Raw genomic sequence first — 16072 nt, 5'->3', positions numbered from 1 at the left:
TTTTATCTCTCCTTCAATTTTCAATGACAGCCTAGCTGGATACAGTATTCTTGGCTGCATATTTTTCTCATTTAGTCTCTGAATATATCATGCCAGTCCTTTCTGGCCTGCCAGGTCTCTGTGGATAGGTCTGTTGCCAATCTAATGTTTCTACCATTGTAGGTTACAGACCTCTTGTCCTGAGCTGTTTTCAGGTTTTTCTCTTTGTCTCTGAGACTCGTAAGTTTTACTATTAGATGTCGGGGTGTTGACCTATTTGTGTTGATTTTGAGGGGGGTTCTCTGTGCCTCCTGGATTTTGATGCCTGTTTCCTTCCCCAAATTAGGGAAGTGCTCTGCTATAATTTGCTCCAATATACCTTCCACCTCTCTCTCTTTCTTCCTCTTCTGGGATCCCAATTATTCTAATATTGTTTCATCTTATGGTGTCACTTATCTTTGAATTCTACCCTCGTGATCCAGTAACTGTTTATCTCTCTTTTTCTCAGCTTCTTTACTCTCCATCATTTGGTCTTCTATATCACTAATTCTGTCTTCTGCCTCATTTATCTTAGCAGTTAGAGCCTCCATTTTTTATTGCACTTCATTAATAGCCTTCTTGATTTCGAATTGGTTAGATTTTAGTTCTTTTATTTCTCCAGAAAGGGATTCTCTATTATCTTCCATGCTTTTTTCAAGCCCAACTAGTTTCTTTATAATCGTCTTTCTGAACTCTAGTTCCGACATCTTACTAATGTCCGTAATTATTAGGTCCCTGGCAGTCGGTACTGCCTCTTGTTCTTTTTTTTTGAGGTGAGTTTTTCCGTTTTGTCATTTTGTCCAGAGGAGAATAGATGAATGAGAGAACAAAATGCTAAAAAGGTAACAATGACTCCAGAAAAATATACACTAAACAAATCAGAAGAGACCTGCAACCGGGGGAAAAGAAGGGGAAAGAAAGAAAAAAGAAAAAAAAAAAATTAAAAAAAAAAGAATATGACCGAATATGATCAGGCTGGTGCATAGATCAGTGCCACACACTAGATTTTGGGTGTATTTTGGTCTGTCAAAACAAAATGCCTCCCAAAATTTTAAAGAAAGAAAAACTTATGTATGTACAAAAATAAGGTAAATACGATGAAGGGATGGAATATGACTGTAAAGATGAAAATTATAAAAGATTTCATAAAAGGAATTGATAAGAAGTTGGTTGAAAAACGAAAGAAGAAAAATTAGGAAAAAAAAAAGGGAGAGAATGTGATCAGTCAGGAGACTAGAACAAAGCCACACACTAGAGATTTAGGGTATATTTTGGTCTGTTAGAAGAAACTGTATCCCAAAATTTTAAAGAGAGAACAACTTATATATGTACCAAAAATAAGGTTAACTACTATGAAGGGATAGAATATGACTCTAAAAATGAAAAATAAAAAAGATTTTTAAAAAAGGGATTGATAAGATGTTGGTTGAAAAAGGGAAAAAGAAAAAATTTTAAAAAAATAGAAAAAGAAAAAATAAAGAAAATTTAAAAAATTAACTTTGAAAGACTAAAGAATCATGGGAAAAAAGCCATGAATTCTATGTGTTGTATTCCCCTAGCACTGGAGTTCTGCCATTCTCATTGATCGGTAAACTTGGTCTTGTCTGGCTGTTCTTGCTGATCTTCTGGGGGAGGGGCCTGTTGCCGTGGTTCCCAAATGTCTTTGCCAGAGGCGGAATTGCCCCGCCCTTGCCCGGTCTGGGCTAAGTAATCTGCTTGGGTTTGCTCTCGGGAGATTTTGTTCCTTGCAAGCTTTCCATACAGCTTTGGAGGACGAGAGTGAAAATGGTGGCCTCCCAATCTCTGACCAGAGGAGTCGAGAACTCGGGGCCCCACTCCTCAGTGCACCCCCGGAGAAAAGCAGTCAGTCACTCCTGTCTCCCCAGTCTCTGGCCCCACTCTGTGCTCACCCGGTCTGTGACCCAGCATTTCTATCTCTGGCACATGACCCAGTGTGGAGTCTCCAAACCCAGCAGATCCATGCGGTGCGCTCCTGTGCTGCTCCTCCCTGGGGAGGAAGAGGAGTCTCCCCCATCTGCCACTTGTTGGGTCCCTGCTGGAAGAGCAGTGGCCCGACTGCTGTGGATCACAGTTTATGGCAACCCCGAGCTGAGAACCCACTCCTCGGCTCCATCTCTGCAGCTGGCTTCCCCACTCCTATTCCTGGGAGCTCTGCCACACTCAGGTACCCCCGGTCTTCCTGTACCCTGAGGGTCCTGAGAGCACACTGTCCCAATGAGGGTTCCAGCCCCCGCTTAGCCACTGGAGCCATGTCCTTCAGCGGAGCCGACTTTTAAAATTCGGCCCCCTCCCCGCCATCTATCTTCCTGAATATCCCCTTGGATTCACTTCTCCGCATGTCCTACCTTCCAGAAAGTGGTCACTTTTGTGTTCATAGAGTTGCTGCTATTCCTTTCTTCGGTCTCCTGTTGAGTTTGTAGGTGTTCAGAATGGTTTGATACCTATCTAGCTGAATTCCTGGGACCTGACAAAATTTAGTTCTACTCCTCTGCCACCCTCTTCTCCTCTAATCTAGAATAGTTCTTTAAAAGATAGATTAAATCATTCTAATTGCCTAAGGATTCAGTTATTTATTGGGAAATTACATAAGCTCTTTTTAATGTAAATAAACCTCAGCATTCATATATTAAAAAAAGCAAGACTTTTGACTTTGCCAGATTTCTAAGGGCATAATTTTCTTTTCATCTAAAAGACTAATTATATTACACACACAGGTACACATTTTCTGTTTGTTAAATTTTTGGCAAAGGGAAAAATATATAAAGCACAGTTAATCATTGTCCTTTTCCTTTCATTTTTGAATGTTTATCTGAACAATAGTCCTAAAATGTACATATATTGATAGAAAATGTATTTATGATAAATTAATTTAAAAAAATTTCCCAACCAAAAAAGAAAAGATGAAATGGCAAATGAAAAAACAATGGGGAGCTAGCTTCAGGCAAATACATGACTATTAAAGGTTAATTTTCTTCTATCTTCAAAGAGCAGGAGAGGCTTAAATGCAGAAAAGATCATTTTCACACACATACACATATACACAACTTATTATTACAGATAGTTTAAACACTCTTGAAAGTGTACTATAATTATCTACTCAATAAACTCCATCTTCCCATTCTGTTCTCAGGTATCCAGTTCTTTGGATAGTTTAGTAACAGTTTAAATAATAACTCACATCCTTGATAATTCCATTGAGTAATATAATTAAAAATCTAGTGCTTATTAATCCCAGAAGCATGAAAAGGAAAGAGGGGCCTTGTGCATTCAACAGAGTAATCTCTCTATTAGACTCATGGGATGGAGAGTCTCCTCATGAGAGTCTTTCTTTTTTGGTTCTAATATATCTGTCAAATGAATGATCTTGTTCATGCCAAATTCTCTCCAGAGTGGCCCCAGCAATTTCAGCTTGCCCTTTGAGAAGTTATAGCAATTAGAGAGATATGTATCTGACTTAACAACACGAAGGGAGGAATGTGTGGTATTGAAGCTTATGAGACTGAGAAGGCCCCATGAAAACTTAGTAGGTGCCTGTGCAATGTCATGTCACCAAAACCTACCAAAAAGCAGTCAGTCCAAACTAAGAGCTGGACAAGTGTTTACAAGATTTTGAAAAGGTGACTCAAGGAAAATTGTGTTCAAGGAATGTAGATTACTGTGACTTTCTCAACTCATTTTTATTTAGGTCATCTGAATGATGAAACTGTGAGAGCTATGCTTGTCCTCTTCCAGTAGAATACTCTTTTAGACTCACCAGAGAAGTGAGGAAATTGCTTTTCTCTTTGGATCCAATTGGATCACATAATCAAAGGATTCCTAAAATGTTTCCTTATTCTTAAAAGAAAAAAAATAACATTTGGGAATTTGATGAAAATAAATTGGAGTTCAGACCTGATACTATATCTATGTCCCTGTCACAGCTAAGGAGAGATAAATGTCCAGTGGTCCCAGAGTAGTGCACTGTTTGTGGTCTAGTGTCATGAGCTTTTGTAGTGAGAGTATTTTAATTGGATTTTGCAGTATTTTGTGTTTGTTCAAAACTGAGCCTCCAAAAGACCACCAGACAATTCTGTTGATCAAGAGAAACTAATTCTTTTAGATTTGCCACAATAATCGAAAACAACCCCTAATAGACTCTTACTAGTGTCTCAGAGGAAGAATTTATGGAAAGATGTTTATATGCTCTAGAGCCTTAGTTGTAGGGGGTGGGTACTTGTAAGGATTTCTTAGAGTTCATGAATAAAGCTTTGTACTGGTGGACAGAATGTGATGAGAATCTTAAAGTGAGGTTCATGAACAAGGTTTTATGCTTGGTAAATAACTTATTTTAGTTGGTTCACAGTCTTACTTTCCAAGAAAAAGTATTTCATGGAGCAAAGAGTAAGTTTTTTTATATATATATTTTTCTCAGTATTTTTAAATATAGGACAGGAAATTTGGTTCATTTCAGTTCTTATCATCAAAGACTAAAATTCCAAAAGTATTCTTTCCTTTCTTTGTGTTAAAAAATGTCCTCTCTTTAGGTCTTTTTAAATGCAAACACTTCTGGAAGGAAAGCACATAAATAAAAGTGAGTTCTTTTTTTTTTTTTTTCTTTTACATTTTTTGCTACAAACAGGTTCTGAGATTATATATTATTATGAGTTACTGGGAACAGAGAATGCTTTTAAAACCACACCGAAGAAACAGACGGACACTAAAAGTTGGAATAGGAAAGATCTTTACCAGATTTAACTATTTCAGTATTTTTTACTAGGTCCAAGCCAGTATAAATTTGGATTCTAATTCATCCAAATATGTTTTTATTTAGCTAGGAATATAACCAAGGCATTCTTAATGTTCCCCTCACCTTAACTGAATTTTAGATAGGCTTCTTATTGACTAAAGACCCTTGGTCTCCTTTTTCTTAGAGCATTTACTTCAGAAAATTTGCAATTATAAGTTCATTTTCTGTCTCTCTGAAATATATGCAAATCGACTTTCCTCCTCTTGCCAGTTTTAGGACCCAGGAACTGTCTTTCTTAAGGACCTGGGAACTATTTCTTTGAAATGTAAACATTGAGAGAGAGAGATGTAAATGTAAACATCCTGTGAGAGAGTAGGAGCCTAACTTCAGTGGGCACCAATTAGCAAAGACAGAAGGCCCACTAACAAAGCAAAACCTTTGCAAACTCAAGAATAACTCAATGTGCCTTACTCATTTCATTGATCAGTCTCTCCCCTAATTTCCTCCAGTAGTTTTCCTCTAGCTAATGCCAGCACTTAAAATCTTTCTTGTCTTGTTTCCGCAAAGTTGAGTTCCATCTCTCTCTTCTATTGCAATAGTCTTGAATAAAGCCTTTCTTGCTTGTTGAATTTTGTCTAGTGCAATTTTTACTTTGACAAATACTTTTCTAAGAACCCAGGTTTCTACATATCTTATAAAGAAGTCACTCACTCCTATGGGTGAAGTCTCTTTACAGATCTATTTTTTTATTTATTTTAAAGCTTTTTTTTTTTTTTTTTGACAGAGAGAGAGATAGCAGAGAGCAGGAACACAAGCAGGGGGAAGTGGGAGAGGGAGAAGCAGGCTTCCCACCAAGCAGGGAGCCGAATGTGGGGCTCTATCCCAGGACCCTGGGATCATGACCTGAGCTGAAGGCAGATGCTTAATGACTGAGGCACCCAGGCACCCCTACAGATCTATTTAATTGACATGGGCCAACAAATGGTAAATATGTCATATATTAGGTCTTAGAGTTTCTCCCCTTTGGTATCTCTTTACTAAGTGATTTTACCAATATAATATGGAAATGGCAAAATAATTTATACAAAAATATGATTTTCCATGAAATGATACCATTATTTAGTCATTTACTTATATATACAGAACATTTTTCTGAAGTATGTTGTAAATATTCTTGTAGCTTAACTTCTATTCAGCCCAAGATAATTTTGTGTGTAGTATTGTGTTACCTACCTACATCAGTAATAATGAATTCCCATAAAAGGATTTTCCCATACTGTTTTACTTCTCTTCCCCTTGGGAAGAAAAGATTATCTTTTGCCCAGATTTATGACTATATTACATTTCCTTATCAAATAAATATTCTTTAATTATCAAGAATAAAATAAAATCTCATTCCATTTTTCATGTACGTTTTTAATATTGGCTTTTTGTACAATTACAGATGTTAATAATTGATTATTAATTATAATATAATTATAAGTTAACTATTATAAGTTGATTATAATAATTATAATGATTAGTATAATAGTAATCACATATTAATACATGTAAGTGCTGAACTTCCCAGAGTAATTTCTCTTACTCTAATCTTGGGCATACATGAGTAGATTTCAACCTTTCTTTCTTTTTTTTGTAATCAGAATCCATTGAAAATCTGATGAAAGCTAGAAACAGTTCTCTCACAATAACTTATGCACACACAAGCACAATGTTTTGCACAAAATTTCAGAGGGTTAATGGACTTGTTGAAGTAGATTTCTTGATTTTCCATATATTCAAAAATTGAGAAATCTTTCCCCTAAATGTGCATTGTAGATTCAACCTTGTATGTACCCATTGATATAATTTACTGTCTTATAAGTTTTTCTGGGAGACCTTTTCTTATGTCTAAATTTAATTATAGAAAACTAAAATTTTAGTAGAAGACTAGACTATATGAACAGATGAGAAACACTGCTGAAATACCAAATTAAGTATTTTTCAATTGCAGCAATTACTTGCAATGGTTTTTAGAGATAATAAATAATTGCAATAAGAAAAATTAACCATCTTCAACATGTACTAAAAGAGTCTTAACAAAGCTTTCAGTGTAATTTAGGTGTTCATATTACAATCTTTACACCAAGGATAGTATTTTTTTTATATATTATATTGACGAAAATTCATTAGACAAGTTTTCTTTTAGTTCTTTCAGGTTTTCTTAAATCCCAGTAATAATTATTTTGGGAAAATAAAGCAAAAAAGAAAAGTATATTTTTATATGGAGTAATAGTTTGCCATAATCTGATTTCTGCACTATTATTCCTTGTTGTTAAAACATTATTTTTTCTAAGATTTTATTATGTATTATTTAGTGACCTAGATTTATAATAACTGAAAATATAATAAGTCTTTAGTGTATGGCATTTTTCTCTTCATTATAAAATAGCAAATTATGCATTTTTTAATATTTTTAGTAGAAATTGAGAATTAAGTATACACAAGTCTTCACAGACTCTAGGCTTTCAGGATGGTAAGTTGGTAGTGTTTAATTTTTTCCGTATGTTGTATTGAATCATCCCATACTATACTAAAAAGATGCAAACAAACAAGCAAAAGGTATAGAAACCCAGTATGTGGGAAGCATTGGTCTTTAGCAGTTTGCATGAGTCAAATGGATCAATCTATGTACTCCTGACTAGGCCCCCGAAACAAACGACATAACCAAGTAGGAAAATGGAGCAGGTGCTACAAGTGGAGACAGTCAATGAGTACAGAAGCTGCTGTTAGAGACATAGTGTCAAAGTCTGAATAATAAAAAGGGGATAGCCACAAAAAATGGCCCTGTCCTGAGGGACTACACTTGACTGTGCAGCCTAGTCTTCTTCCACTTTTTTGAAAACCCATATAATTTCCCCCAACAAGCAGACCGTACAAACAGACAATTTAACAGGACTATGCATGCTGAAAGCACAATGATAATATAAAATTCAACACCTAAAAAATGAATAATCCTATTAAAAATGGGCAGAAGACATGAATAGACATTTTTCCAATGAAGACAGCCAACAGACATATGATGGCCAACAGACCCATGAAAAGACTCAAACATCACTGATCATCATGGAAGTACAAGTTAAAACCCCAGTGAAAAAGCACCTCACACCTATCAGAATGGGTAAAATCAATAAGAAACAACAGGTGTTGGTGAGGATATGGAGTAAGGGAAACCCTCTTACACTGTTGCTGAGAATGCAAACTGGTGCAGCCACTGTGGAAAACAGTATGGAGGTTCCTCAAAAAGTTAAAAATAGAACTATCCTACTATCCAGCAATTGCATTACTAGGTTATTTACCCAGAGAATACAAAAATACTAATTTAAAGGAATACACACACTCCAATGTTTATAACAGCATTATCTACAATAGCCAAATTATGGAAAGAGCCCATATGTCCATCAACTGATGAATGGATAAAGGAGAAGTGGTATATATATACAATGGAATATTATTCAGCCATAAAAAGATTGAAATCTTGCCATTTGCACAGACATGGATGGAGCTAAAAGTATTACGTTGAGCAAAATAAGTCAGAGAAAGGCAAATACCATATACTTTCACTCATATGTGGAATTTAAGAAACAAAACAAACAAGCAATGAGGAAAAAAAAAAGGGAGAGAGGCAAACCAAAAAATAGATTCTTAAATATAAAGAACAAACTGATGGTTACCAGAGGAAGGTGGGTGGGAGGATGGGTTATATATGTGATGGGAATTAAGGAGGGCATTTGTCATGAGCACAGGGTGATATATAGAAGGGTTAAATTATTGTACACCTGAAACTAATATAACACTGTATGTTAACTAACTGTAATAAAAATAAAAACTTCAGAAAAATAAAAAGAAAAAAATTGAAAAGCTTTTTACAAGAAATGAAGAAAACATGTGTGTGTGCAGAGCACAAGAGGAATTGGATTGTAGAATGACTAATTAAATTGTATTGCTTTCATAATTGAACCAAATCAACTAAGAGGACTTTCAAAGTAAACAAGATAATGGAAGGCATGCAAATTCAAACTTTCCAATACAATCTCTACAAAACAGTACAGACCAACAAGGAGTAAAAACAAAATCATTAATCACTTGTGCTTATGTATGCATTCTACTTCTGGGTAATTTGAAGTTTTGGTGCTTTGTATTTTCTAGTCATGTTGAAGGAAGAGAATTTATATGTTGGATTTGTATATAGTATATTAGAATAATTGGAAAATTTGGAATAAAATTTATTGGTTATAAAATATAATATTATATCAAAGTTAATTTCCTAACTTGATTATTTTACTGAGGTAATGAAAAGATAATATCCTTGTTTTTTATAAAAACTACACACTAACGTAATTGGGTTGATAAAGTGTAATATAATCACAAATTTCAGAAAAAGCTAATAATATGTGTATATTTGTATACATATATTATTATACATTATTATATAATATATATGAAGAGAAAATAATGTAAGTTATAAAATGTTAATAATTATTTCCTTCTGTAAGTGCTAATTTAACTTTGGAAGCAAATTTTAACAGTACCGCTTTGATTTAAGAAACTGTACAACAAATACCCCCTGCATATAGAAAATGATTACACATTCAAACAGTAAGGGATAAATATTTTTTTCTGAAGTACAAACACTCAGACATACAAACACATGTAGAGAAAACTGAGGAATTGAATTTATAATATTTTAGCTGTAGGCTAAGGGTAAATAGCATTTGAAAAAAAAAGTACCTGTCCATGCAAAGAGATGTTCTCTTTCCCAGTAGACTAAAAATTCTTAATTTACTAGAGCTCCAAATAGAAAAATGGAGAAAGAAATTCTCAGTTGACTCTTACCCAACAGAGATTAGATTTCTATAAATCATTGATCTATCACCAAAGGATCAGACCATGAAACTAAATTTGTAATCATTGTAGCTATTGATAAGAAATAATTTATTGGCTATAAACCAACACCATAAAGGAAACATAAAAGTATTGAGAGGAAAATGAAAAAAAAAGAGGAACTATCAAAGTTCTATTGTGATTTTGAATTCACTTCTGAGAGCTAGGAAAAGATATGCCTGGTTTTAAGCTGTCATAAGAGATGCACTTTGGCGACAAAATTTACTTAATCTTTTAAGGTAAATACACTGGGCGTATTTGTGAAAGACCTCTAAAATGGTTAAAATGATATATGTTTTTTTTTAAACAGGTAAAATTATGACTTCCATGCAAATATGAAATAAAGATACGTTAAAGATTTTATGTAATTCATTTTTAATAAAGGAGTCAGTAAAATGTTATACTCAGTTCAAACATGAGTCCAAATAACTCACTGAAGGAGAAAAAACTAGTGATAAAGGAAACAGTTTTTTCATGGATCTGGTTATCAGGAGAGTGCTACTGCCACCGTATCAGCTAACATATAAGCAACGTCTATAAAATTTTGATTTTAGGGTACATTACATTAAATTACATTACATTACATTAAAGATATTTTAAAACAACTGAATAATGGATGTTGATTTATTTAGCTTTTTACAATATATATATTTCCATCATAAATAAACTGAATATGACTGTTTAAAATGATTTTGAAATAAATCAAAACTGAGTTTATTTTATCTTTGCTAAAGGAAAACATGAATTTAATATACAAAGGAAAGCATGAACTTCAAACTGAAATGACTGTAATATTGTAATGCAATGGACATTTACAAAATTCTTTTTTTTTTAATTTTTTTATAGATGTGTGCAAATGAATGCAGTTGTTTGACTAAAGAAGACAATAAGGGATATTGGTGTCTATGTATTCCAAGATGGTCTTGCAAAATACAACTGATTATGAAGAAAGTGGATGTCAACATGAAGCTCTTTGTAAAGATGAAATTAATAAATTCAGGTGTTTATGCATCATTTGAACAAAGAATATTACCTATTTATCAAAAAGTTATAATTGTACTGACAAGCCAAATTTTTTTTTTTTTTAATGATTCAACAATTCTATACATTTCTCAGTGCTCATCAAAAAAATGTACTCTTGGGGCACCTGGGTGGCTCAGTTGGTTTAGTGTCTGCCTTAGGCTCAGGTCATGACCTTGGGGTCCTGAGATTGAGCTCCTCACCCAACACGCTGCTCAGCAGGGAGTCTGCTTCTCCATTCTCCCTCTGCCCCTCCTCCCTCATACTCTCTCTCTTTCTCTCTCTTAAATAAATAAGTAAAATGTTTTTAAAAAAATGTACTCTTAATTCCCTTTATGGATTTCAACTATCTCTCACCCACCTTCCCTCTGGCAGCCACCAGTTTGTACTCTGTATTGAAGAGTTTGGGTTTTTTTGTTGTATTTTGTTGCTTTCTAATTTTGTTTTGTTTCTTAAATTCTACATGTAAAATCATATAGTATTTGTCTTTCTCTGACTGACTTATTTCCCTTGTCCTTATACCCTCTAAGTCTTTCCATGTTGCTACAAATGGCAAGATTTCATTCTTCTTTATGGTTGAGTAATATTCTGTTTTATAACTTCCATACTGTTTTCCACAGTGGCTGCACCAATTTGCATTTCCACCAACAGTACATAAGGGTTCTTTTTTCTCCACATCCTTGCCAATACTAGTTATTTCTTGTGTTTTTGCTTTTAGCCTCCTGAACTATTTTTTAGTAATTAATAATAATGTTTTGTTGTTTAAAATGATTGGCATTTATATCTCAAACATATGCATATGTAGTTATTATATATTATTTACATAATGTATATTCTATCATGTACAACATAAGCACAATAAAAGAGGGGAAGAGAGAAAGACCTATAGTAATATTTTTCTATATCACACTAGAATTAAATTAGTATCTGTGATAGATTAAATCTGTGGTAGATCTGATAAGTTAAGGTGTGCATGGTAAACTTCAGAGCAACTATTAAGAAAATAACTCAACTAATGTAGTAAAAACAGCATTATAGATACTAAAAATTTGCCCTGCAAAGTATTTACTTAATACAAAAATAAGTAGTATCAGAAGATTAGAGATATAAAAACGACATGAGATATATGGATAACAAAAATGAGAATGACAAGCATAAATCCAACTATATTAATAATAACATTAAAATAAAATGGATTAAAATCCTATCAAAGGCAAAGATTTTCAAGTTAGATAGTTTCTGGATATAGACAGTATATACTATCTATAGGACACACACTGTATACTTAAATGTACAAAAGGGTTGAAAGTAAAAGGTAAGAAAAAGATACCATTCAATCAGCAACCATAGAAAGCTGGAGTATCTGTATTAATATCAGACAAAATAGACTTTAAAAGAAAAAAATGGTGGGCGCCTGGGGGCTCAGTCGTTAAGTGTCTGCCTTCGGCTCAGGTTATGATCCCAGAGTCCTGGGATCGAGTCCCACATCGGGCTCCCTGCTCCGCGGGAAGCCTGCTTCTCCCTCTCCCACTCCCCCTGCTTGTGTTCCTGCTCTCGTTGTCTCTGTCAAATAAATAAATAAAATCTTAAAAAAAAAAAAGGTTGATGCAAAAACAAACAACATTTTAAAATGACAAAGGAATCATGAGAAGATGTAGCAATTATAAACATATATGCACTTAACAACAGAAACTCAAAATACATGAAACAAAACCTGACAGAATTAAAGAAAGAAATGGCCAATTCAATAATAATAGTTGGAAACTCCAACACTCCACTTTCAGTAGTGGATATAACACTTGGTAGATGAACAAAAGTATAAAAAAATTGAAGAACACTATAAATCTACTAGAACTGGCAGGTATCTATAGAACACTCCACTCAACAACAGCAGAATGGCATTCTTCTCTAATGCACATTGAACATTTTCCAAGATAGATCATATGTTAATACAAGCTGCAATATATTTAAGGGGATTACAATAATAAAAAATGTTTTCTGACCACAATGTATTGAAATTAGGAATCAAAAACAATAAGCAATTCAGTAATTTACAAACATATGAGAATTAAATTACACACTCCACATAAGTCAGTGAATGTACAAGGGACATTAGAAAATCATTTAAGATTAATTAAAATAAATAAAAAATTCATAGGATGTAGGCAATGCAACATTTAGAATAAAAATTATAGCTGTAAATGCCTGTGTTAAAAACAAAGAAGATCTTAATCAATATCCTAAACTTCTACCTTAACATAATGGAAAAGGAAAAAAATTAAATCTAAAGCAAGCCAAAGGAGGAAAATCATAAACTTTAGAGTAAAATTAATTAAGTAGAGTATAGGAAAATAGAGAATATCAACAAAGCCAAAAGTCCATTTTTGAAAGGACTAACAAAATGAATAGGCCTTACCAATGCTAAGAAAAAGAGAGAGAAGAATCAAATTACTAAAATCAAGAGAGATAAAACATTACTTAAATTACAGAAAGAAAAAAGATTATAAGAAAACACTATGAACAACTGTATATCCCAAAATGTAGGTAGCTGTGATGAAATGCGGACGTTCCCAGAAAAATATAAACTAGTAGAACTGATTCAAAAGAAATAGAAAATCTGAATATATTTATTACAAGCAAAAAGATTAAGTTAGTAATTCAACAAACAAATAAAACTTCACACTAAGAAATGTTCAGTCCTAAATAGCTTCACTGGGGAATGCTAGCAAACATTGAAGCAGAATTAATAGAAATTATTCACAAACTCTTCCAAAACTAAATGAGGAGGACACATTTTTAAACTTATTCTATTAGACCAGTATTACAATGATGACAAAACCAAAGACATCACAAGAAAACTACAGACCAATATGTCTTGATAATCTGAACACAAAACCCCTCAGTATAGTTATAGCACAACAAATGCAGCAACATATAAAAAAGATTATACATCATGACCATGGGGAAATTATCACAGGGATACAAGGCGGTTTTAACATCCTAAAATCAATTAATGTAAATGTACCATGTCAATAGAATAATGGGAAAAAAGGATAACACATAATTCCAATAGTTGCGGGGGGGGGAAGACATTTTACAGAATCTAACACCTCTTCATGATAAAAACAATCAACAAATGAAGAATACAGTGGAACTTCCTCAACTTGATAAAGTATGCTGAACAAGGAGAAGAGGAGGAAGAAGAAGCAGAAGCAGAAAAAGCAGCAGCAACATAATTACATTCTGTTTAATGATGGAAAAAGACTGGAAATGTAAATGAAAACAACATAATAATTTACATCTGCTAGTATCAATAATATGATCAAAAAGAAAGATTAGTAACAAGTATTGGCGTTGGTGAGGATTTGGAGAAACTGGAACCCTCATATACTGCTGGTGGAATGTAAAATGGTGCATGCAGGTGCTTTGAAAAAGTTCATCAACTGATAAATAAAATGTGTTATATTTATACATGGAATATTATTCAGCAATAAGAAAGAATGGATTACTAAAACATGGCCACAGTATGGATGCACCTTGAAAACCTTATGCTATGGGAAAGAAGTCAGTCATAAATGACACATGCAGTAGAACTAAGTAAATATTAGTGTACTGAAACAATGATTTTCAGGAGTTTTTTATTAGAAGTATTTTTTGTTCTGTGATATAATTGCATTTTTTCTGACTTTGTGTTTCTTTGTTTATGGTAAACTTTTCTTGATACTCAGAAACTTTTGGAATCTTAAAAATAATCAGTATTGTTATGGCTTTTGACATTGTCTCATAATTAATACTGAAATAGAGCTTAACAAATTTTGCAAATATAAGTACTTCATATAAATTTAACAGTTTTTATATCAGCCACAATTCTAGAAATTACATAATATATCACCTACTATAATAGCAAGATACGCAAAATCTTAGAAGTAACTTTCAAAAGATGCTCATGTTCTCTATAAAAACGTCTATTGCACAATTAATTTTGATTAAAAAGAGAAAATAATAGATGTTCTGAACACATTAAAATGTAGTCCATAGGGGCGCCAGGGTGGCTCAGTCGTTAAGCGGCTGCCTTCGGCTCGGGTTGTGATCCCAGGGTCCTGGGATCAAGCCCCGCATTGGGCTCCCTGCTCCGTGGGAGGCCTGCTTCTCCCTCTCCCACTCCCCCTGCTTGTGTTCCCTCTCTCGCTGTGTCTCTCTCTGTCAGATAAATAAATAAAATCTTTAAAAAAAAAAAATGTAGTCCATGGATTTAGATATTATGCCTTAATCTGGTCAAGATAGCAATTTATCAAGTTAATTCACACATGAATGCTATACCAATAATATTGCTTATTATTTTAGAAACTAATCAACAAGTTAAAAAAACTATAAAAATAATAATATTTTATAAATAGCTGATTCATCTTTGAAAAGGAAGAGTTATTGGGTGGGACTTCATGTACCCTCTGCTATGATAACTATAAAATCCATATGGTGCCACTGTAAAAACAAACAGCGGACCAACAGAGAGCTTTGAGAACAACTCATGTACATATAGGATCTTGATATACAAGAAATTTGCCCACAGTTTAATGGGAATACACCGAAACTTTAGTAGAAGGGACTGGGAAAATGGTTCACTATGAGTTCACTATGAGACCGTAAATAAAACTGGACTACAGCTTTACACTTTATGTAGAAGCAAACTCTGAATATTCCATGAAGTCTTTTAGTTGCTAATCATAAACATTTTTCTTTTGAAATATATTCTATATAAATGCAGTTTACAGGGCATAATGGAAATGAAGTATTTTACAAAGGTTTGAGTATTACCACATTTTTGCCCTAAAATGTTCAAAAACATTTTTTGGGAATTTGGAAAAGCTTAATGGGAGGAAAAAATTTCACCAGCCGTTTTGTCACTCTGGACCTAGTGTAGTTTTTGTAATTATGGGATAGTAACTTGGCAACACCAAGCCCAGACTGTAAAGTGTTCATAGCTTCAACCCATTTATGAAGTTTAAATTTGTGCCCAAGTCACCAGCCCCTACTATCAGAAATATCATAACAAAATGAAATCTATTCATTCATATATTTATTAAACATTTGAGTACTCCCTAATTAGAAAACATTGGGCAAAATGTGAAAATGATATCTGATACCTGACCCCAGGTATCCATAGATAAATTAATGGTCTCCTCAGAACACATCTCATGGTTACTCTATATCATTTAGAAAGTATCTTTTTATATTACTAAAATAACTATTATTTCCACTTTCTAAACATACAAGTAGTTTGTGTTATAGCAATGAATTTTCTGCCTTTCTTTCTGGGACCTTTAAAATAAACCTGTTTCTTTCTTGAGCTATTTTAAAAAAAAT

The 16072-nt window shown here is 33.5% G+C and overlaps 1 protein-coding gene across 1 annotated transcript in view; it reads left to right on the top strand.

Annotated features, from left to right (window-relative positions):
• The window catches only part of LOC102746527 (protein eyes shut homolog), a 119205-nt gene extending 108498 nt beyond the window's left edge, over positions 1-10707 (top strand). The window contains 2 exon segments of the mRNA XM_031033397.2: positions 10535-10607; positions 10610-10707. Of these exon segments, the coding sequence (XP_030889257.2) occupies positions 10535-10607; positions 10610-10707 (171 nt within the window).
• Positions 10708-16072: the final 5365 nt, after the last annotated feature.

Source organism: Leptonychotes weddellii, chromosome 8, assembly GCF_054177405.1.
Source record: "Leptonychotes weddellii isolate Sample4059 chromosome 8, ASM5417740v2, whole genome shotgun sequence".
In the NCBI taxonomy this organism is placed as follows: domain Eukaryota; kingdom Metazoa; phylum Chordata; class Mammalia; order Carnivora; family Phocidae; genus Leptonychotes; species Leptonychotes weddellii.
The sequence above is the reverse complement of the archived record's forward strand: the minus strand, read 5'-3'. Positions and strand labels throughout refer to the sequence as shown.